Here is a 22909-nt window from a genome sequence, read left to right as displayed (position 1 = left end):
CTGTTGATAAAGCTTAGTGGATGTATTTTTCCCAACTCAGAGGCCTCTTCATGGTTCTCTTCGGCCTTGTGGCTGCTGCGCTATCATCTTCTACTGCTTCCTGAAACACCTTGTCCTCAAGGTGGTAGATACCTTGGAGGTCAGTCCAATTCTCCCAAGTTGCGTCTTCAGGCTGTAAACCAGTCCATTGGACTAGGACTGATAGTTGAGGGGGGTTGTGATTGTCCCATTTATGATCCAGGATGGCAAGCGGTTCAACTGCCGGATTGTTGTCCCATGAAGATGGCAGAAGAGATTGTGTTGACACGAGAGGACCATGGTGGGGTTTAAGCTTGGAGCAGTGGAACACGGGGTGGATTTTAGCAGTTGACGCAAGGCTAAGCGATAAGATACTTTTCCCACTAATTCGATGATCTGATAGGGGCCATAAAAACGCTTTCCTAGTTTTGAAACTTATCAGCGATCGAAGTTTGGCGGTAAAGTCTTAGCTTCACATAGACCCAGTCCCCAATTTTGAAGTTGACTTCTTGACGGTGAGGATCAGTAGAGTTCTTCATTCGTGCCTGAGATCGTTCGAGTTTTTGACGAAGGGCATCAAACATATCTTGGCGAGTGGTAAGGAGGAAGTCCACAGCCTCGACTGATGATGAACCAGGAAGGTAGTCCGGGATATCGGGTGGTGGTTTCCCGTACATTACCTCGTATGGCGATAAATTTATCGAAGAGTGATAGGTAGTATTGTAACACCACTCCACAAGGCTTAGGAATTTGCTTTATTTGGTCGACTTGTCATGAACGAAGTTGCGAAAGTATTGTTCAACGACGCGATTGAGGACCTCCGATTGGCCGTCACTTTGAGGATGGTAGGCAGTGCTCATACGCAGCTTGGTGCCGCATAGCTTGAAAGGTTCACGCCAGAACTTGCTCACAAAAATAGGATCTCGGTCAGAGATTAAACTCCGAGGAAATCCATGGAGCTTGCATACCAGGTCGATGAAGAGTTGGGCCGTGAAGTGGGGCGGTAGTGATCCTAAGTGGGCGCCTTTAGGGAAATGGTCAACGACAATCATAATGATCATGGCTCCATTCGAATTGGGTAGCCTGATAATGAAGTCGAGAGCCAAATCTTCTCAGAGTCGTGACGGTGGCGGAATCGGTTGGAGAAGTCCCGTCGATTTCTAGGTAATGTACTTCGTCTGTAAGCAATTCGTGCATTGCTTAATGAACTGCTGAGTATCGCGACGCATGCCCTCCCAGAAGAAGCTTTGTTGAAGACGACAGAGAGTCTTGGCCAGTCCCATATGACCACCTAGCGGAGATTTGTGATACTCTTCTAGGAGGAGAGGAATGAAGGGATTTCCACGATTAATCCATATGTGCCCCTGGTATAGCAAGAGGTTATCCCTGATTTTGAACTCTGGGCATTGCAGAGGGTTATCGTGAACACGATTCATGAGAGTTTTGAATTCTTCTAACACGGCTAATTCCTTCCTCAGGTCGTCCAGGAATTTGAGATGGGGCGTTGAGACAATCAAAAAAGCTTATGTTGTTTGTCCAAGCTCATGTAGACGCGAGAGTGCGTCCGCCACCACATTGTTGTGCCTTGCTTTGTATTGGATTGTGTAATTATAGCCAAGGAGTTTAGCGAGGTACACGTGTTGTTCTAAGGTCTGCACGAGCTGTGTCATCAGTTCGCGTAGTCTTTTGTGGTCAGTGAGGATGACGAAAGCATGGCCCAGAAGGTATTGGAGCCATCGTTTCACGGCGGTGGTGATGGCGTGCAGTTCGTGGATATATGTCGGTGATCTGAGCAGTTTGGGACAAAATTGCTTGCTGAAGTAAGCAATTGGGTGACTGCGCTGCATCAACACGACTCCCATGCCGAAACCCAACGCGTCGGTCTCGACAACAAAAGGGACACTAAAGTCCGGCAAAGATAACACCGACGTGATGATCATGGCCTGTTTTAATTTGTCAAATACATCCTGGGCCACGGGAGACCATGCGAATTGATCCTTCCGTAGTAGTTGGGTAAGCGGCTCCGCGATTTGAGCATATTGGTGGACGAAACGCTGATAAAACCCAATCAAGCCCAGGAACCCGTGCAACTGTTTGGGAGATTATGGGACTGGCCATTGTAGCATAGCTTTGATTTTGGAAGGATCTGGCTCCACTCCCTGGGATGAGACAAAGTGACCGAGGTACTCAATACGGAGTTGACCGAAGACGCACTTGGATGGTTTTAGATGGAATGCACCTTGTTGCAGAGTCTGGAAGACACAGTCAAGGTGTTTGAGGTGAGCCTTGAAATCACGACTGTAGACCAAGATGTCGTCGAAGAATACCATAACGAATTTGCGAATGAATGGACGAAACAATTAGTTCATCGTGGCCTGGAATGTAGATGGCGCATTGCAAAGGCCAAAAGGCATTATAACATACTCATAGTGGCCCTGGTGCATCCTGAAAGTCGTTTTAGGAACATCATGCTCCACCATACGAATTTGATGAAAACCTTGGGCAAGGTCCATCTTTGAAAACCAGGAAGAATGGCCCAAGTCATCGAGGAGTTCGTCTATGGTTGGAAGTGGAAATCTATCTTTAATAGTGATCATATTCAAGGTGCGGTAATCTACACAGAATATACCTGTAAGGGCGGACATTGACCGGTTTTGAGTTTGGTTCGAGGTGAATGGTGTGGTCCGCCGGTCGGGATGGTGGAAGCAGGGCCAGAGTCTGGAAGAGGTGGGAGAACTGGTCAAGAAGACGACGTAATGGAGGGGGTGCAAAAGGAGAGCCTGAAGGAACTAGGCTCCGTTCCTGGAGTTGGATGTGGAACAGGGTTGCGACCTATTGTGTGTTGACCAGACATCGCACTTGGCCGTGGTGGATTTCAGATGGGCCTGAGTCGATGCAACCTTGAATAGTAATGGGCTCTTTATTATGCTTGAAAGTCATGGTGAGGTGCGAATAGTCAGTGGTGATTGGGCCCAAAAGTTTGAGCCAGGCCACACCTAAGACTATATCAGTACCGCCTAAGGCCATCACATGCTGGTCTAGGGTAAACGCACGACCCTGGATCGAAACGGTGACATCACAACAAACCTTGTCACATGTGATTTCGGTGTCGTTGCCCACCATGACAGCCAGTGCAGGGATTGGTTGCGGCACCAAGTGAAGGAAGTGCGCTAAGAAGTCGTGGACAAAATTATGGGTGCTGCCACCGTCCACGAGAATGATGAAGTTGTGGCCTTGATGCTACCGACGACGTGAAGAGTGGCTGAGGTCGGATGGCCAGACAACACGTGGAGACTTAACTAGGCAGGAGGGTGGTCTGTAGGGGTTGATGAGGGGGTAGTAGGCTCATAGGGGTCAGGAGGGTCAAGGGTTTGGGTGTCGTCCTCCTCGAAGGCAAGAAGGAGAAAAAACTTAGCACGACTGTGATGGTTGGGGCCATAGCGTTCGTTGTAGTTGTAGCACAAGCCACACTCGCGACGCGACGCCATTCCTACTTGGGTAAGGCGTTTATAGGTGGGGGTGGCAAAAGGGGTGGAAGAGTCGAGGAAGGTGGGAGAGTAGAAATTGGTTGGGGTGCAAAGGAAGGTGGTTTGGGGCGGGATGAACGACGAGCGTCGGTAAGTTTGTCCTCCTGAAGGCGGGCAAGGGCCACCGCTTGGACAAGGGACAGAGGTTGAAGGGCCAAAACCTCTCGGCGGATTTTCAGGAAGAGACCAAAAATGAAGCAACTTAGGAGGAAAGGGGTGGAAAGACCCATAATACAGTTCGCAAGGGCCTCAAATTCGACGAGGTAGGAGGAAACTGAGCCCTGTTGGGAGAGCTTGAACAGAGTGCCTCGAGGGTCGTTGTATAGTGAAGGGGCAAAACGCAGTTCAAGAGCCTAAAGGAAGGATGACCATGAGGGTAGGGGAAGAGGTTTCGAGTGCTTGAAGGCAAGAAATAACCTCGTCCAGCCGGGAGTGCAGGGAGTTTTGGGTGGTGGTGAGGGTGTTCTGGTTTTGGGTAAAGTGGGTTACAGCTTCCTCCAAACGGGATATGGTATGAGAACGGGTATTGTCGGCCATGGGAGGGATCAATGAAAGCACCAATTGGTAGCAGGGGATAAAAGATTCTTGAGTTAGAGGCCAGGAAATACCTCCAGAATGCAAAGGTAAGAAGCTAGAATTTCTGAATTTTTCATTGCTTTCCTCTTGATTCATTACATATATTTATAGTGCTGAAATGAAAAGGATAGATACTAATCCTGATGGTCTTGCCAGCACACAAGGGACAAGCCGTAACTAATTGCTACCCGCGGGGGACAAGCAAAACGATGGTGCAAGCTGCACGCACAATGAGGACACACACGATGAGGAAGGTCAGTAGCACTCAAAGGTAAGTTTCCTAAATTGTCCCTCTTTTGTTCTATTGTTGATAAAGCTTAGTGGATGTATTCTTCCCAACTCCGAGGCCTCTTCATGGTTCTCTTTGGCCTTGTGGCTGCTGCGCTATCATGGATTGTGTATGATTTCCTAGAGCAAGAAATCGTTAGTGTTTTGGTTGAGCTTTCTCTAGTTAAAATTCAGCCGTGAGCGCACATGCACAACATGTTTCCAAAAAATTGGTGGGGGCAGGTATCACTATGCCCCCTAAAAAGATGTGTGATTGTTTATGACTTTGAGTTATGACAATTATTTTCATGCAATGCATAAAATTATTAAATAAATAAAAGAATAAGGTCAAATAAGTTTTCTAAGATTTCAATAAATTTACGTATAGATTATTAGAGTTTAAAAAGTTTACTATTTTTTTAGAGAAAAATATAAGAATATTTAGTGTCATATGCAAGTCTTTCAATGTCATAAGTAAAAATTGTAGAGACTTAATTATAAATTTTATATTTAATAAAAATTGAATTAAACAACAAAACTTGTTTATTTTTTTAAAAAGAGTATAAAAAAATATGAACTTGTGAACGATAAAAAAAATCGAAATTTCAGTCAAGTTATAAAGAATACCACAATAATTTGTTTCTCAATGATAAAAAAAGAACTTCGTATAATTTTTTTCAAAAGTAATTATTTATTTCCAGTCAGGTGCAAAGCCAACGATTGAAGATACATCAGTCTCTTGGACCTCAATTTAACAATTGTTACTGGTTTGAATTCCACGACTAGGAATTGGAAGTTTAAAACCTTGAAGGTACAGATTGTTACTAAAAAACGGTGAAAAGAAAAAGTAATTCCCGAAAGAAAAAGTTAAACAAAACTTTTTTTTTAATATTCTTTCATAGTATTTCATTAAATCTCTTTATAACATTTCCTCCATTAGATTTAAACAAATATAATTAGTAATATTCTAATCCATTTAAAACTTAGTAAAAAAAAATTAATGACATCTTCTAGAGAAAATTTATTGATAAATCTATACTACTCTTAAAATAACATTTATAACACTTTGTCAACACGCCATTTAATTTCAATGACTTGTTATGTTAACCAAAGTCAGAGAACTAAAAATAAAAAATAATCATTACTTTATCACTATAAATAACCAAAAAAATATACTTATCAATCGAGTGGCCCTCCCTTGGATACCACCTCCTCCCAATACGGAAATCATAAATAATCATAACCATCAAGACTTTTGGCAAAGGAGATATAGAAATAAATAAACAACTTGAGATTCCATTTTTCACCTCTCTACGAGTCTATGACAACTAAAATATAACAATAATAATAAAGATAAAAATAAAACAAATTTACAAGGCAGCCATTGTCCTTACTTCTTGGTTCTTCCCACTACACTTTCCAAAAATTATATATATATATTTTTTAAAAAAGTCCTCCACTTCCAAATTTATTATTATTTTTTTATTGGACCTTCTTTCTCATTCTCTACGTTGACTCGAACACCAACCCCACCACCCCGGCTGCGTTCTCCTGCATCGCAGCCTGAACCGCGTGCCTGTGCTCCCCCTCGTACGTCACTATCAGCATTGCAGGATCGTCTGGTGCGCGCTCCACGTGCTTCCTCGCTGGGCACCCTCTAATCGTGCTGCACTTGTAGTAACCCCTGATGATAAAAAAAATCGACGTCAGGGAACGAGTCTTGATGAGATAAAAGTCAACTAAATCAACGGTCAAAATTAAATATCACTCACCTTGGGTATGGGGAACCCTTGATCGGTTTCTGACCGTACTTCCTCCACGAGTACTCGTCCGGTGGAATATCGGCGACTTTTGAACTAATCGCCGGCACTCTCACAGTGCTCTTCACCCTATTTTTCCTGAACACAAATAAAAAAAATTATTAATATATTAATTACTTAATAAATTTAATTTCTACGCACAACTAGCACAAAAAATCTACATACACACTCAATAAAAAGTTATTAACCAACATGTATGAAATGGGATTCAAATTTGCGGAAAGAAAAATATTAGTACTACTAAAGATAGCTAATTAATTTTTCAAAAGAAATTAATAGTCAACAAAGTCGATCAATATTTAAAACAAAAAGACTCAAAAATATTATTCCAAAAATCATTAATAGTAAATTCAACAAACTTACTAATTATAATAAATTTATAATTAAAAGGTAATATAATTTTTTACACTATTAATAAATATATAGTTTATATATTATAAAGAGATTTTATACTATCTTTGAATTGCAAATAAAATAACTATATTATAATCACATTCACGACAATTGATTAACTTTATATAATTTCTTTATTATAACAGTGGATAAAAAAAATAAAGTCTAGAATATTTAGGCTTACTACATAATTGTAAGTTGAATTATTAAAAGTTGAATAAAAACGAAGGGCAACCTAACATGGATGCAATAAATTAAACAGAAGGTCAACAGTCAAAGGCAAATAACTAGAGAGAGAGGGAGAGAAAAAACGACAAGGGATTGAATCTTGGTTGAGTTTGGCAAGTTTGAATTTGTGTGCCTTGTTTTGTTTCTGAGACAGCAATTTCTAAAAACTCGCTTCTTGACAAGAGAGGAGGAAGGAACCCTATGCTGTTTTGTCAATATCACGCGTGGTGTACCTATTTAATGCATTTTAACTGCACCACTACCGAAATCGTTGACTCCCAAACGCGGCCTTGCCCCACCCACGCGACCCTGTCACGTGATTAGTTAAATAAAAACACTTCAACGCTCTCCCCACTTTACACCGTCCATCCCACACTTTCAAAAACATTATCTTTCATCATTAATTACTAATTAATGTTTTGTATTTATTTCTTCTAAATTAAATAAAAATAAATAATTTTAATCGTTAATAAAAAAATAATTAATGATATCTTGTTGTATTTATAGTAATTTCATGTGTTTATATACGAATTAACTATTTTTTTTCATAAAGGGTTGAAATTTAAGATTGTTTTGATGGTACTTTAAAACATGTTTTTACAGGTGCTGAAGCCTGATCGTAATATTTTTTATTATATTTTAAATTAATAAAAAAATATAGTATTTGTCATATTTTTATATGAAATTAATAAATTAACTTATTTTGATAGTTTTAATCAGATAAAAATTTAAGAAAAAATAGACTTTTAAGTATACTTTAATTAATTAAAATTATGTTTAAATTTTATTAGTATTAACCAAAATTTTAGAAGATTCTCCTATAAAAAACTAAAATTTTAGAAGGTAGAAAACGATTTCATTTTTCTTAATTTATTAATTAATTTTTAAAAGACTTGGTCAACAACTTTGAAGAGTTACGACGTGCACCTTTCAAAAAGGAAAAACTGAGTTACGAACGATTTGGTGAACGCGATTTTACCTTCGCTTAACGCAGTGGCACTTGCTGTTGCCGGAGACATCGTCGGAGTGTTCGCGGTGTTCGTGGCACCGCTTCTTGAACGCCGGACGTTTTCCGGCGGAGGTCGCCGGTGGCGCGAGGAAAATCTTCCCATTGGAGACGCTGCCGTCGCCGGTGATCGCGGAGGACATGAAAGAGGAGTTAGAGGAAACGCTGAAGGTTTCCTTCGAGAACTCGAGCTCGACGGATTTGGCGTTGGAGCTCAGAAGCGCGTTGTGCGGCTTCGTGAAATCGAGCGTCACCGGCGTGTGGTGCACGGCCACCGGCGCCGGAGTAGGAAACTGCGCCAGCGCGGGAATATTAGGGTTTTGCGGCGGAGGAGGGAGTTGAATTGATGAGGTGGAAGCGTTAGTGTTGTGAACGGGTGCGTGTGGAGATGAGTACTGAACCGGGGCGCGTCTGAACCGGGCGTGGCCGGTTCGATTTAAGAGTGAAATAAGTTTCTTGAACTTTGAAACGGTAACGTCGGTAAGTTCGGTGTTTAAGTGAGAGGGTTGGTTGGAAAGGGTTCGGATCAGGTGTTTCATGCCCTTGAGGCCTTCTGATGCGGCTTCTTGAATGGCCTTTTGTTCGTCTAGTTTTGGGAACCCCATGAGTTCCACAGCCATTTTGTAAACTAAAACTATTATTTTGGATTTGTAGGAAAGAAAAGGAAACTTGAACTCTCAAAGTGTCATGGGAAGATAAGAAAGGAAAGCAGGATTGGAAGGGTTAAGAGAAGAGGGATATATATATATATATATATATATATATATATATATATATATATATATATATATATATATATTTGTGTGTGGGGGGGGGGGGCTTGGTGAGAGAGAGTGGCTTGTGTTTGATCAGAAGTGATCTGATAATACTATTATTTAATTTGAGATGAGTTGGAAAACATGATTTAGGTAATTTTTTATATTTACGACTTTTTTGTCCTATTATGCATTGTGTAGGTTAAGAAAATAAAGGAAATAAATTTTTAAAGGATAAATTCAATATATAAAAATTGAGTTTGAATCTATGCAAAATATATTTTTTAGAGAAGAGTGATGAGTTCTAATTAAATTTTTATTGAAAATTAGTATTGATCCAAATAATTTAGCTTGCAAGAATACTTTAGATATCATTGAAAAACCTAAGGTCCTAATTATGATGTTGGTGGTGCCAAATTAATATATATTCAAGATAACTTTAAAACATCTGGTAGTATAAAAATTGTTTATTGATAATTTACCAAAATTAAACTCTTAATAATTTTTAGTACTTAAAGTATTAAAATACTCAGTTATAAATTTTTACTAAAAAGTTGATTTTAATTTGATTTCTTTTACCAATTTATAGTTCAACCCAAATATGTTTGTTTCCTGTGCAAACATTTTTTTTATAGTAAAAATGGTGTTTCTAAACTAGTAAATCAAATTCCAGCATAAACTATTTTATAAAATAATTTTCATGTCTTGAACATATTAAAATAAATAAATATAATTTACCAAAATATCACTAAGCAGAAATTTGGTATTTAGAACATATAAAATAATTTCTAAACTACAAACAATTTTATCAAACTCCTACATATTTTTTTTATGTATGAGAATCGAAGATAATATAAAAAAATTTACAATAAATCATACACATTGCTCTATCAATTGAGTTAAATCTTCTTGATTTTGATGTTTAATGTCTTCTCTCCTTAAATTGCTAAGCAAGAAGTTGTATTGTAGTTAGTGGAATAATTATTACCATAATTTTTTCCGTGGTTATATAAATTTAACATGTAAAATGATTTTTTTATTAAAATAAAAGGAAGATTGATACACATTTTATACAACACGAGAGTTTAGATCTATAAAATTAAATATTTAACAAGCTTGATTCTTTTTCTGCTGTATAACACAAGGCTAGATCAAATTGAAAAACAAAATTGTGATAAGAGCCTACAAATTTTACTAGAGCATAAACTATTATAATTACAAAGTTAAAATGTTGATATTGTTTAAGAACCATGATACATATGGAGACTTAAAAGTAATGTGGCTCTTAAATGATCAGCTTAAATCACAAAATCATTTACTCTTATGTAGACCCAATCAACAATTTTAAGGAATTATGATGTGAACCTTTTATTATCAATAAAGGCTCCTATTAAAGAATTATTTTTTAAAAGGGATTTAAAATATGAGTTAAATTTTAAACATTAAATACTATATTTTTTTTTAAAGTACTAGTCAACAACTTTAGAGTTATGATTTGGTGAAATGTGGTGTACCTTTGCTTGAGGTAGTGGCATTTGCTGGATCCAGAAATGTCTACAGACTGTTCATGGTGTTCATAGCATTGCTTCTTGAATGCCAACACTTTTTCGACGGAGGTTGTCGGTGGCGCCGATGCTAGGAAGATCTCCTTGTTGGAGACATTGCCGTTGTTGGTGATGGCAGGGGAGATGAATGAAGATTTTGAGGGAACATTGAAAGTCTCCTTTGAGAATTCAAGTTCAACAGATTTTGCATTGAAGCTTATAAGTGGGTTGTGTGGCTCCATGAAATCGAGTGCCACGCTCGCCGGCATGCGGTGCACTTGCACCGGCACAGGAGACTGCACCAACGCGAACAAGTTAGGGTTTTCTGACAAAGGGACTTGAGTTGATGAGGTGGAAGCATTGTGAACCGGATTAGTTGAGTGAACCGGTGCGGTAGAGTGAATTGGGGTGCGCCTAAATCGGGCATGACCGGTTCGATTTAAAAGCGCATTGAGCTTCTTAAACTTTGAAACAATAATGTTGGCTAGTTCGGTGTTTATGTAAGATGGATGGTGAGAGAGGATTTGAATCAAGTTATCCATGCCCTTTAGGCCTTCCATTGTGGCCTCCTCAATGGCCTTTTGTTCATCTTGTTTTTGGAAATTCATGAGTTTCAGAATCACTTTTTGTGAAGATAAGAAGAGGAAGCGAGTTTGGAAGGGTGGAAGGGTGAAAGGAAGGGGTATATATATGGAAGAGTGGGGGGTAACTTGGTAAGAAACATAAAGTATCTTGGGTTTGAACCAAAGTGATTTGGTAATATTTAATTTGATATCAATTGGGAAACATGATAATATTTTTATGGCTTTTTTGTCCTATTAGGTATGCGAGTTAAGAAAATGAAGGTAATAAATAAAAATATAGATGTATTAAGTTATAATAATAAAATTAGCTAATGTTTATTTTTAAGTGAATGAAAATATTTAAGATAATGTATATGATGTTATTTAATTTAGTTGATGTACATGATGCAAGTTATAGTATTGTACTATATAAAAAAAGATATAAAGGTAAGTTTAATATGCTTTATATAAATTAGGGGTGTAAACAAGTTTAAATTGATCTATAAACCCAAATAATCTAGTTATATTTCAACAGATTGGGTAGAGTCTTTGAATTGGGTTGGACTTATTTTGTCTTACCCAATTAAAATGGATTTGGGTATTAGGTTAATGAAGTCTCAATATGATTAATCCAACTTAACCTGACTTGCATATTATATTAATAAAAAAAAATCATCGTTAATGTTGTTTAGGATATGCATTATGTCATTTGAAATATGTATTTTTATATGATAGTGTTGAATTTAGATCATGGACTTACATTTTAAGTAATGTGTTGTTTTTATTCTTTCAAAATTACAAAATATATTATTATTTTATTAAATGACTCGACTACCAAACTTAGCACAACCTAACCCGATTAAGGGCAGGTCGGGTTGGGTTGGATAGCTTAACAACAAACCCAACCAACCAACTGTTTTCATTGGGTTGAGTCTTAAATTAAATCAAATCTAACCTAACTTGGACCATTACAACCACTAATATAAATCATTACAGTGGGATATATCGGTCAACTTGATCTATGTAGATCTAATCTAAATATGAAAGATGTTAAAAATAAAATAAAAAATTATCAAAAATAATAGTTCATTTTTTCTTTAAATTAGTTTATTAAGGTTTATGGACACCGACCAAAGAAATAAATACTATACCCCTTTGTCGGCACACTCTTTCCACTACATCCATTACGTCAATTTCTCTTTGTAATAAAGTTCACTCGGTGATTTCTCTTTCTTCATTGATAGATTCTCTATCTAAAATAAATTTTTCAATTTCTTCTCTTTCCGCATCTAGTCAACATCTTCCTTCTCTTTCAAGCATTTTTTTCTTTCTCTAATTAACATGTTTAACAGAATTAAATTTTCCTCTAGAAACTTTTAATATTAAAACTTTCACCCTGAAATTTTCAGTTGGCCTGAGTTACTTAACGAAGGATAAAAAAACTAACCCAATTCGATTATTTATTAAATTAGACCATATATGACTCAACTTGGGTCACTTACACCCCTAATATAAAATGGTTATAATTAGGTATGTGGGTCAACTTGGTCTGCATAGGTATGGTCTAAATATGCTTGTACATAAATAGGTCGAATTGGTTTGATCCATGAAATTAACACCCCAACATTGATTGATCCACGTTGGTCCTTGAGGTTGGCAAAGTAGCTTGTGAACCTAACAAAGTATGAAAAAAAATACTAAAAATAAAAATAAATTATAAATAAAATATAAAAAATAATACTTTATGCTATAGTCAGGAAATAAATACTTTTATTTTAAATAAAATTGTACATTTGTGTCCTATTATACCCTCTTGTTGGTACACTCTCTCCATCGCATCCACTACATTGATTCATCTCTCTTCAATGAACTCACCAATTTCTCTTTCTTCATTGATGATTTGTCTCTCTAAAATAAATTGTCTGATTTTTTCTCTGTTCACCTCGAGTCAACGTCTCCCTTCTCTATTCAAGAATTTATGTCCTTGGTTTATTTAACACTCTTAAAAAGATTTAATTTTCCTCTAACATACTAAATACCTAAACTTCTACTCTCAAAATTTTTGTTGGGTTAGGTTGCTTAACAAAAAACAACACACCCAACCCAACTATGTTTCATTTGGTTAAGTCTTAATTTAGACTAAATTCGACCCAACTTGAGCCACTTACTAATGGAAGCTTGCTTGAGAAGCTTTTATGGAAGCTGGATTTTTTAGCTTCAATTAGGTCCTTCAATGATGATTTTCAGCCATGGAATTGTGGCGGAAGATAAAGGAGAAGAAGTGAGAGAAGGAGCCATCCACTAGAGAATAAACTATGGAAGGAGAAGCTTCACCACCAAGAGAGTGTCTTGGATAAGAAGCTTAGAGAGGAAATTTCAATGGAGGAAGAGAATGAGAGATAAGGGGACGTGGGAATTAAAGAAATTAGGGAGAGAAGTTGAATTTTGAAGTGAATCTCACAAGTTTCACATTCACCAAATTTATGACAAGTGTTGCACATGTTTCTATTTATAGCCTAGCACACGGGAAGCTTCCTTGAGAAGCAAGGAAGGTAGCTTCCTTGGGAAGCTAGAGGAAGAAAACTTCCTTGAGAAGCTAGAGGGGGGCTACTCACACCCCTCCAATAGCTAAGCTCACCCCCATGCCAAAAATATAATTGGAAGCTTCCTTGAGAAGCAAGGAAGGTAGCTTCCTTGGGAAGCAAGGAAGAAAGCTTCCTTGAGAAGCTAGATGGGGGCTACTCACACCCCTCTAATAGCTAAGCTCACCCCTATGCCAAAGTACATGAAAATACAAAAAAAGTCCCTACTACAAAGACTACTCAAAATGTGCTGAAATAGAAGGCTAAAACCCTATACTACTACTGTACCCTTAACTTGTAGGGTAGGATGCCCTTAATTTGTAGGATACCCTACAAACCTAAAATGGCCAAAATACAAGGCCCAAAAGAAGAAAAAATATTCTAATATTTACAAAGGAAAGTCGACCCAACCTTGGCCGATGGGCTCAGAAATCTACCCTGAAGTTCATGAGAACCTTAGGGCCTTCTTCACCAACTTTAGCCCAATCCTCTTGGAGCTTCTTGCTTATAGCTCTAGTGACTGGTCCCTTCCTAGGGAGGATTACATCATCCCCTCCCCTTTGAAGTGGATTTGGCCTCAAATCTGTTGGTTCCTCCTCCTTAGTACCATCTCCACCTGCAAAAGGAATTAAATAAAAAATGTTAAAAGTGGTGTTGACTCCATACCCTTAGTCCTATAGGCATTTTTATTGATCCTCTCCAAGACCTGAAAAGGTCCATCATCTCTAGGACTAAACTTGGATTTCCTCTAAGTAGGGAATCTTTCCTTCCTAAGATGGAGCCAAACCTAGTCCCTACCCATTAAGAAAACCAACCTTTCTTCGAAGCATTAAGACAACGGGTTTACCTTTGGAACGTTTTTCTGTTTAATTCCATTCCATTCCTGCCGAATAGTAGAAACATTATGGCGTGCAGTCCCAGATGTTGAGCCTAAAACATTTTTACAAGGGGGGGGGGGGGGGGGAATTAGGTCTAAGGGTGTTGGAGGATTGAACCCATAGACAACCTCAAAAAGGGATTGCTTGATGGTTATATGAACCCCTCTTTTGTAGGCAAATTCTACATGAGGAAGATACTCATCCAAAGACTTATGGTTGCCTTTCAGCAGATCCCTTAAAAAGGTCGATAGAGAGACATCTTCACTACCTCTGTTTGCCCATCAGTTTGTGGATGACAAGTGGTAGAGAAAAAAAGCTTAGTTCCTAACTTAGTCCATAAGTTTTTTCAGAAGTGGCTAAGGAATTTAGCATCTGTATCTGACACAACGGTCCTAGGCAAACCATGGAGTCTCACAACTTCCCTGAAGAAGAGTTTTGAGATGTGAGAAGCATCATCTACCTTGTGGCATGGTATAAAGTGTGTCATCTTGCTAAACCTATCCGCCACCACAAAGATAAAGTCTACACCTCTTTGGGTTCTAGGAAGCCCATGGACAAAGTTCATACTAATGTCTACCCATGGTGTAGATGGGATAGGTAAGGGTGTGTATAGCCCATGAGGCATCACCCTAGACTTGGCTTGTAAACAAGTCATACACCTAGTGCAATGCTTATGGACATCTTTCTTTATATAGGGCCAATAGAAATTTTATTTGAGTAAGACAAGGGTCTTGTCTATCCCAATGTGGCCCTTGGCCCACCCTTATGGATCTCTATCACAAGTAATTTCCTGATGGATGCTTGGGGTATGCAAAGTTTTTCCTCTTTGAACAAATACCCCTCAGCCAAATAGAATCCATCTTAGGCCTTTTGCCCACAACTCTCATAAATGGGAGAGAAATGTTCACCTGAAGCATACAATTCCCTAATATTATCAAATCCTAAAATTTGAGCTCCTAGGGAGCAAAACAATGTGTGCCTTCTAGAGAGGGCATCCACTACCACATTTGTGTTGGATCAAGTGGCCTCAGAATAATTAAGAAGAGGGGGGTTGAATTAATTATTAATGTGTCTTGACTAATTAAAAAATTATCCTTCTTAATGTTACTAGATTCAACTAGGCTTTTACTACTAAGTTAAGAAAGTAAAGAACAAAAACAATAACTTAACCAAAAGTAAAAGCGACAATTAAAAGTATACAACAGAAATTAAATAGTGTAGGGAAGAAGACAAACACAAGATTTATACTGGTTCAACCACAATCCGTGCCTACATCCAGTCCCCAAGCAACCAACAGTTCTTGAGATTTCTTTCAACCTTGTAAAATCCTTTACAAGCCAAAGATCCACAAGAGATGTATCCTCCCTTGTTCTCTTTGAACAACCAAGTGGATGTACCTTTCACTTGAACTGATCCACAAGAGATGTACCCTCTCTTGTTCTCAGTATAACAACCCAAGTAGATGTACCCTCTACTTGTGCCACAAAGAATGTACCCTCCAATGTATTAGGACAAAGAATTCTCAGGCGGTTAGTCCTTTGAATCTTTGTAAGGGGAAACAAAAGATATCTCAGACGGTTAGTCCTTTGAAATCTTTTGTTTAAGGGGAAAGGAAGAATCAAAAGAATTCTCAGGCGGTTAGTCCTTCTATTCTTTTGGCAAAGGGAGAAGAGAGACACAAAAGAATTCAGGCGGTTAGTTCTTCTATTCTTTTGGCAAATGGAGAAGAGAAGAAAAGATAGCACACTTTTGTTTTCTGCAGAATTTTCACTTGCAGGAAAACAAGGTTTGGAAAAACGAAACTTAGAAAGCTTTTTGGCAAAGGAAGAACAAGAAGAGAGATGAGTAGAAAGGAATTCTTAGAAGTTCTCAAAAATTGTTAAAGAGTTGTAAAAATTCTTATTGAATGCAAGTCAAGGTCTTACTTTTATAGACTCTTCATGTCTGGTCAAGAAAACCATTGGAAGAGTTATAACCTTGAGAAAATCATATCAAGAGTTACAACTTTTGACCTTTTATTCAAAATTTATCATTGGTAATCGATTACCATAATCATGTAATTGATTACACAATGCATTTTATGAAAAGTTGTGACTCTTCACAATTGGATTTGAATTCCAACGTTCAGATACATTGGTAATCGTTTACCAATATAGTGTAATCAATTACACCATTTGAAAATATTTTGGAACGTTGCAAATCAGTTAAAAATATTATGAAATCAAATTTCGTCACTGGTAATCGATTACATGAAACTGGTAATCGATTACCAGACAGTAAATACTCTGGTAACTTAGAAATTTTTTTAGAAAACTCTTTTGTAAAAAAAATTGTGCTATGTTTGGATTTTTTGAAAAAATACTTCCCTTGTGAAGTCTTGACTGTTGCTTCTCGATTTCTTCTCTTGAATCTTGAAATCAACTTCTCTTGAATCTTGAATCTTGAGTCTTGAGTCTTGATCTTAATTGTTCTTGAATATTGAATCTTGAAACTTAATTGTTCTTGAATCTTTATTCTTTGAGACTTGATTCTTGAAGCCTGATTCTTTTGGAACTTGCTTAACTCTTGATTCTTTGGCATCATCAAAATAATCTTGGAAGTCATTGCTTCCCCAATCTCCCCCTTTTTGATGATGACAATCCTGAAATCAAGAGGATACATACAAGTTTTGTTCTACCGTTCACTAATCTTTTTCTCCTTTTTTCTTTTTCAATTTATGCTTAATTTTAAAGCTTTGAAAATATAATATCTTGATTTCTAAAATACCCATTTTTCTCTCCCCCTTTGGCAACATCAAAAAGGCCAAAGTGCGTAAAACATGAATAATTTAATCATACCCAAAGCATAATTTGTAAAACAAACATAAAAGATTCTAAAACATACATAAAGCAAAACATGAATAAAACCAAATTGAAATGCAAACCACTTAGTCATATATCACAAACCATAAATATCATGTTCAGTCATACTAAGAAAATATTAAAAAAATACTAAGTGTTCAAATGTCATAATAATATAGCCAAATACACGGCTAGAAATCAAAATACTATTAATAATAGTAATGTCTAAACTGATGGTAGTGGTGGAGGTAAATCAAGGCAGTCGCGAATGATGGTGACATCTTCTTCAACCTTTGTGATCCTTGAGTCCATTTTGTCGAATCACGTGTCCACTTGTCATTCCAAAGCATCAAACCTTTCACCAACATAGGTTTGAAGTCCATCAAACCTGTCCAAAATACTCTGAAGGAGAGAAGAGTCCCCTTCAACCGGTAATTGCCATTCATCATTATTTGGTTGAACATCCTTTTTTACCCAAGAGCCATCACGCTCTTTGCGATAACAAAAGGACGCAACCACAGTAGCACCGATCAAGAAAGATCTCTTGATTGTAACATAAGGTTCAGAATCAAGAGGGATGTTAAAATGTTGAAGGAAAAGAGTGACTAAATGATGATAGGGCAAAGGAGCATTTAATCGCAATGCCTTATGCACGCGATACCGGACTAGGTGTGCCCAATCAATTTGTCGGTCGGTATGAAAGGCACACATGACTATAAGATGTTCTTCAGAAACCTGTGCAAGGTTTGAAGATCTTGGGAATAAGATACGAACAATAAGATAGTGAAGGATGCGGCTTTCAAGAGCCAATGAACCGGCAAGCAGCCTTCCGGTCATTTCCGCTTGGTTGGTGCAAACCAATCGGTGGGCATCATGCACAGAAAAATCAAACTTCCAATCATCGTCCAGTGCACCTTCAAATGGTACACCGTCACTAGACAATTAGGTCAAATCATATAAGTAGGATTGGTCAATGACCATCTTTATCCCATAGACCTCAGAAATCAAGGTACTTTCTTGAATTTCAAGGTTAGAATAAAAAGCTTTTACCAATTCAGAATACACAGGCAGTTTTAAAGACATAAAGGGAATGAGATTTGAGTTTTGAAATGCTTGAATGCATTCGAAACTCTCATCAGAAAAGAAATCCATATCTATGAACTTAGGGTCAATGATAGAATGAGAGGAGAAGAGGTTTGTGTATCATATACGTTGTTCTTCTGATGAGAACAATGAGGAGGAGGAAATGGAGTAAGGAATTGGAGTATCCTGAGTCTTGGAGTGTCGTTGGCTTCTACTTGAAGAACCCTTGTGCTTCTTCGATGGTTTCACCATTTGAGAGACTTATTTGAAATTTCAATCGGTTGAAATGAAAGAGGATGAAAAAAGATGAATTTTGGGCTTTGTGGGACGTGATTTGGATAAGAAATGAGTAAGTTATGGTAGAAATACGAATTGGGAATGAGGGTTCGCGAGAGGAATGAGAGGTTTTAAATTTCAGATTTTGAAATCTGAATATATAAGAGTAGGGACGCGTTGTAATCAATTACAAAATTTGGTAATCGATTACACTCTTCTTGACTGTCTGTAATCGATTACAGTATTGTAGTAATCGATTACCAGAGAACATTTTAGCAAAACTAAATGCTGAATGAAATCTTAGGGTGAAAGGATTTGAGAGGGAGTCAAAATACTTTATATCTAAAAACTTTTATATGAAAATAAATATATATAACGTAATATATTTTTGAACAACTTTATGAATTTTTTTTTTAAAAGCAAGTAATTCACATATCATACTGAAAATCATGCAAGAATCATAGACATCATCAAATATTTGTTTTTAAAAGAATATACTTCATGCTTTAAGAAAAGAAAAAATAACTTAATCAAACATATAAGAAAATATTCACAATAGCAATTAACCAAGACAAACAAGTAAGATTTTGTTAGTCATCATATAAACAAGTTAATTGAAAGGAAAGTTTCAACCAACTTAATTTAGAAGAGAATGGTTTTGATGTTACCTTTTGCATGATTTAAGTGCCTAGATCTTCAAAGATGGAAGTCAGACTTTTGCTTTTTGCTTAATCTTCTTGAGAGATGTTCTCATCGTTCTCATAGTCCTTGGATAGAAGGTTGATCTCCTTCTCCGAACCATCGGATGAGTCATTGTCATCCCAAGCAATATACGCTTTCTTGGATCTTCTTTCTTTATAGCTTTTCTTCTCATTATTCTCGGGACATGACTCATTTGAGGGGCAGTTTGCCTTTATGTGACCGGGTTGATTACACTTATAGAATTTAAGTGTAGGAGAAACTTCTTGGGATCTCTTCCCATGGTTGAAGTTATGGCTTCTCTCCATTCTTCTATTTTTGACGAATTTATGAAACTTCTTCACAAAAAGTGAGAAGTCCTCTTCATCATCAGATTCTTCTTCTTCTTCTTCTTCTTCTTCTTCTTCTTGCATTGAGGAGGAGGCTTTGAGTGCTATGCTTCTTTTCCTTTTGTTGGTCTCTTCATTTTGGTTGAGACGTTGAAGTTCCATTTCATGTTCCTGCAATTTTCCAAACAAAGTGGCAAGAGACATAGAGGAAACATCTTTACTTTCAGAAATGGCAGTTACCTTGGGCTGCCATTCCCTACTTAAGCATCTTAAAACTTTATTAATTAAATCTTCATTAGGAAAGGTTTTTCCTAAGGAGGCAAGATGATTGACTATGTGTGTGAATCTTTTCTGCATACTTTGGATGTTCTCATTAGTGTTCATCCTAAATAATTCATATTCATGTGTAAGGGTGTTGACTCTAGATCTTTTCACATCAGTGGTGCCTTCATGTGTAAGTTGTAGTGTATCCCACATCTCTTTGGCATTTGAACAGTTTGACACTATAAAATATTCATCTATTCCTAGGGCAGAAGTGATGATATTTTTGAATTTTTATTCTATCTTCTTCAGTCCATTTATCTCTAGGTTTTTCTGTTGTTGTGCTAGTGCTTGAATCTACTATGGTGGGTACATAAGGTCCTATTTCTATTGCTTCCCAAATGTTTAAATCTATGGCTTCAATAAAGATTTGCATTCGGGTTTTCCAATAGTGGTAACCCTCACCATTAAAGATAGGTGGCCTATGGATGGAGTTTCCTTCAGGAAACAGAGAATTTGAGGAGGCCATGAATCTTGAAGTTGTGAAACTTTTCTCAAGATACATGCTTTGATACCACTTGTTGGATCAAGTGGCCTCTGAATAATTAAGAAGGGGAGGTTAAATTAATTATTAATGTGTCTTGACTAATTAAAAAATTATCCTTCTTAATGTTACTAGATTCAACTAGGCTTTTACTACTAAGTTAAGAAAGTAAAGAACAAAAACAATAACTTAACCAAAAGTAAAAGCGGCAATTAAAAGTACACAACAAAAATTAAAGAGTGTAGGGAAGAAGAAGACAAACACAAGATTTATACTGGTTCGGCCACAATCCGTGCCTACATCCAGTTCCCAAGCAACCAACAGTTCTTGAGTTTTCTTTCAACCTTGTAAAATCCTTTACAAGCCAAAGATCCACAAGGGATGTACTCTCCCTTGTTCTGTTTGAACAACCAAGTGGATGTACCCTCCACTTGAACTGATCTAGAAGAGATGTACCCTCTCGTGTTCTCAGTATAACAACCTAAGTAGATGCACCCTCTACTTGTATCACAAAGGATGTACCCTCCAATGTGTTAGGACAAAGAATTCTCAGACGGTTAGTCCTTTGAAATCTTTTGTTTAAGGGGAAGGGAAGAATCAAAGGAATTCTCAGGTGGTTAGTCCTTTGAATTCTCTTGGAAAGAGAGAAGGGACACACAAAAGAATTCAGGCGGTTAGTCCTTCTATTCTTTTGGCAAAGGGAGAAGAGAGACACAAAATAATTCAGACGATTAGTCCTTCTATTCTTTTGGCAAAGGGAGAAGAGAAGAAAAGATAGCACACTTTTTTTTTTCTGCAGAATTTTCACTTGTAGAAAAATAAGGTTTGGAAAAACGAAACTTAGAAAGCTTTTTGGCAAAGGAAGAACAAGAAGAAAGATGAGTAGAAAGGAATTCTTAGAAGTTCTCAAAAATTGTTAAAGAGTTGTAAAAGTTCTTATTGAATGTAAGTCAAGGTCTTACTTTTATAAACTCTTCATGTCTGGTCAAGAAAACCATTGGAAGAGTTATAACCTTGAGAAAATCATGTCAAGAGTTACAAGTTTTGACCTTTTATTCAAAATTTATCACTGGTAATCGATTACCATAATCATGTAATCGATTACACAATGCATTTTATGAAAAGTTGTGACTCTTCACAATTGGATTTGAATTCCAACGTTCAGATACACTGGTAATCGATTACCAATATAGTGTAATCGATTACACCATTTGAAAAATATTTTGGAACGTTGCAAATCAGTTAAAAACATTTTGAAATCAAATTTGGTCATTGGTAATCGATTACATGAAATTGGTAATCGATTACCAGAGAGTAAATACTCTGGTAACTTAGAAATTTTTTTGAGAAAACTCTTTTGTAAAACAAAATTGTGCTATGTTTGGATTTTTTGAAAAAATACTTCCCTTGTGAAGTCTTGACTGTTGTTTCTCGATTTCTTCTCTTGAATCTTGAATCTTGATCTTGATTATTCTTGAATCTTGAAACTTAATTGTTCTTGAATTTTGATTCTTTGAGACTTGATTCTTGAAGCCTGATTCTTTTGGAACTTGCTTAACTCTTGATTCTTTGGCATCATCAAAATAATCTTGGAAGTCATTGCTTCCACAATTTGTTTTTCCCTTTTTGTATTTGATAACATATGGAAATTGCTCTAGGTACTTAAGTGATTCATGATCACTATGAATGACAAATTCCTTGTAAACAATGTTCCCAAGTTTGGAGGGCTCTTATTAAGGCATAAAGCTCTTTATCATATGTGGGGTAGTTGAGGGTGACACTATGAAGTTTTTCACTAAAATAAGCAATAGGGTGTCCACCTTGCAACAAGACAGCTCTCACACCCACTCCAGAGGCATCACATTCTAGCTCAAAAGTTTTAGAAAAGTCAAGAAGAGCTAGAACAGGTGCCTTGGTGAGTTTTTCTTTGAGCAAAGCGAAGGCTTGCTCTTGTCTTTCGCCCCAAGTGAATGCCACATTCTTCTTCACCAGCTCATTGAGAGGTGAGGCAAGTGTAGAGAAATTAGGAACAAACCTTATGTAAAAGCTTGCTAACCCATGGAAGCTCCTAATATCTCCTACACTTTTTGGGGTGGGGCATTCTTGGACGGCCTTGATTTTCTCATGGTCCACTTGGATCCCATTTCTACCAACTACAATTCCTAAGAAAACTATATTATCTACACAAAAGGTACACTTCTCTATATTGGCATAGAGAGTGTTTTTCCTAAGAACTGAAAGAACTTGCCTCAGATGTCCTAAGTGATCATCTAGGCTCCTACTGTACCCTAAAATATTATCAAAATAAACAACTACAAATCTACCTATGAAATCCCTTAAGACATCATGCATAAGCATCATAAAAGTGCTTGGTGCATTAGTGAGCCCAAAAGGCATCACTAGTCATTCATACAAACCAAACTTGGTCTTGAAAACGGTTTTTCAGTCATCACCCTCTTTCATCCTGATTTGGTGATAACCACTTTTAAGATCAATTTTTGAAAAGATATTAGCACCATGCAACTCATCAAGAAAATCATCAAGTCTAGGAATGAGGTGCCTATACTTTCCAGTAATGTTGTTGATGGCTCTGCAATTTGTACACATTCTTCGTTTACCATCCCTTTTGGGCACCAACAACACTGGCACAACACAAGGGCTTAGGCTCTCTTGGACCTAGCCTTTCTCTAACAATTCCTTAACCTAAGACTCTATCTCCT

At 37.2% G+C, this 22909-nt stretch overlaps 2 protein-coding genes across 2 annotated transcripts; both read right to left on the bottom strand.

The window, feature by feature from the left end:
• Positions 1-5658: 5658 nt before the first annotated feature.
• On the bottom strand, positions 5659-8583 carry LOC100791219 (probable WRKY transcription factor 11). Its single transcript, XM_003550084.5, has 3 exons — positions 7809-8583; positions 6161-6286; positions 5659-6072 (listed from the first exon to the last, which is right to left on the bottom strand). The coding sequence occupies exons 1-3, from the start codon at positions 8453-8455 to the stop codon at positions 5895-5897; spliced, it is 951 nt and encodes a 316-aa protein (XP_003550132.1). The 5' UTR covers positions 8456-8583; the 3' UTR covers positions 5659-5894.
• A 1381-nt stretch (positions 8584-9964) lies between these two features.
• Positions 9965-14627, bottom strand: LOC100794028 (probable WRKY transcription factor 11). Its single transcript, XM_041011414.1, has 4 exons — positions 14618-14627; positions 13735-13895; positions 10105-10865; positions 9965-9977 (listed from the first exon to the last, which is right to left on the bottom strand). Exons 1-4 carry the CDS (start codon positions 14625-14627, stop codon positions 9965-9967), a joined length of 945 nt encoding a protein of 314 aa, XP_040867348.1.
• Positions 14628-22909: the final 8282 nt, after the last annotated feature.

This window comes from Glycine max, chromosome 17, assembly GCF_000004515.6.
Source record: "Glycine max cultivar Williams 82 chromosome 17, Glycine_max_v4.0, whole genome shotgun sequence".
NCBI lineage: Eukaryota > Viridiplantae > Streptophyta > Magnoliopsida > Fabales > Fabaceae > Glycine > Glycine max.
Note: the sequence above shows the minus strand (reverse complement) of the source record. Positions and strands in the feature narration are given on the sequence as shown.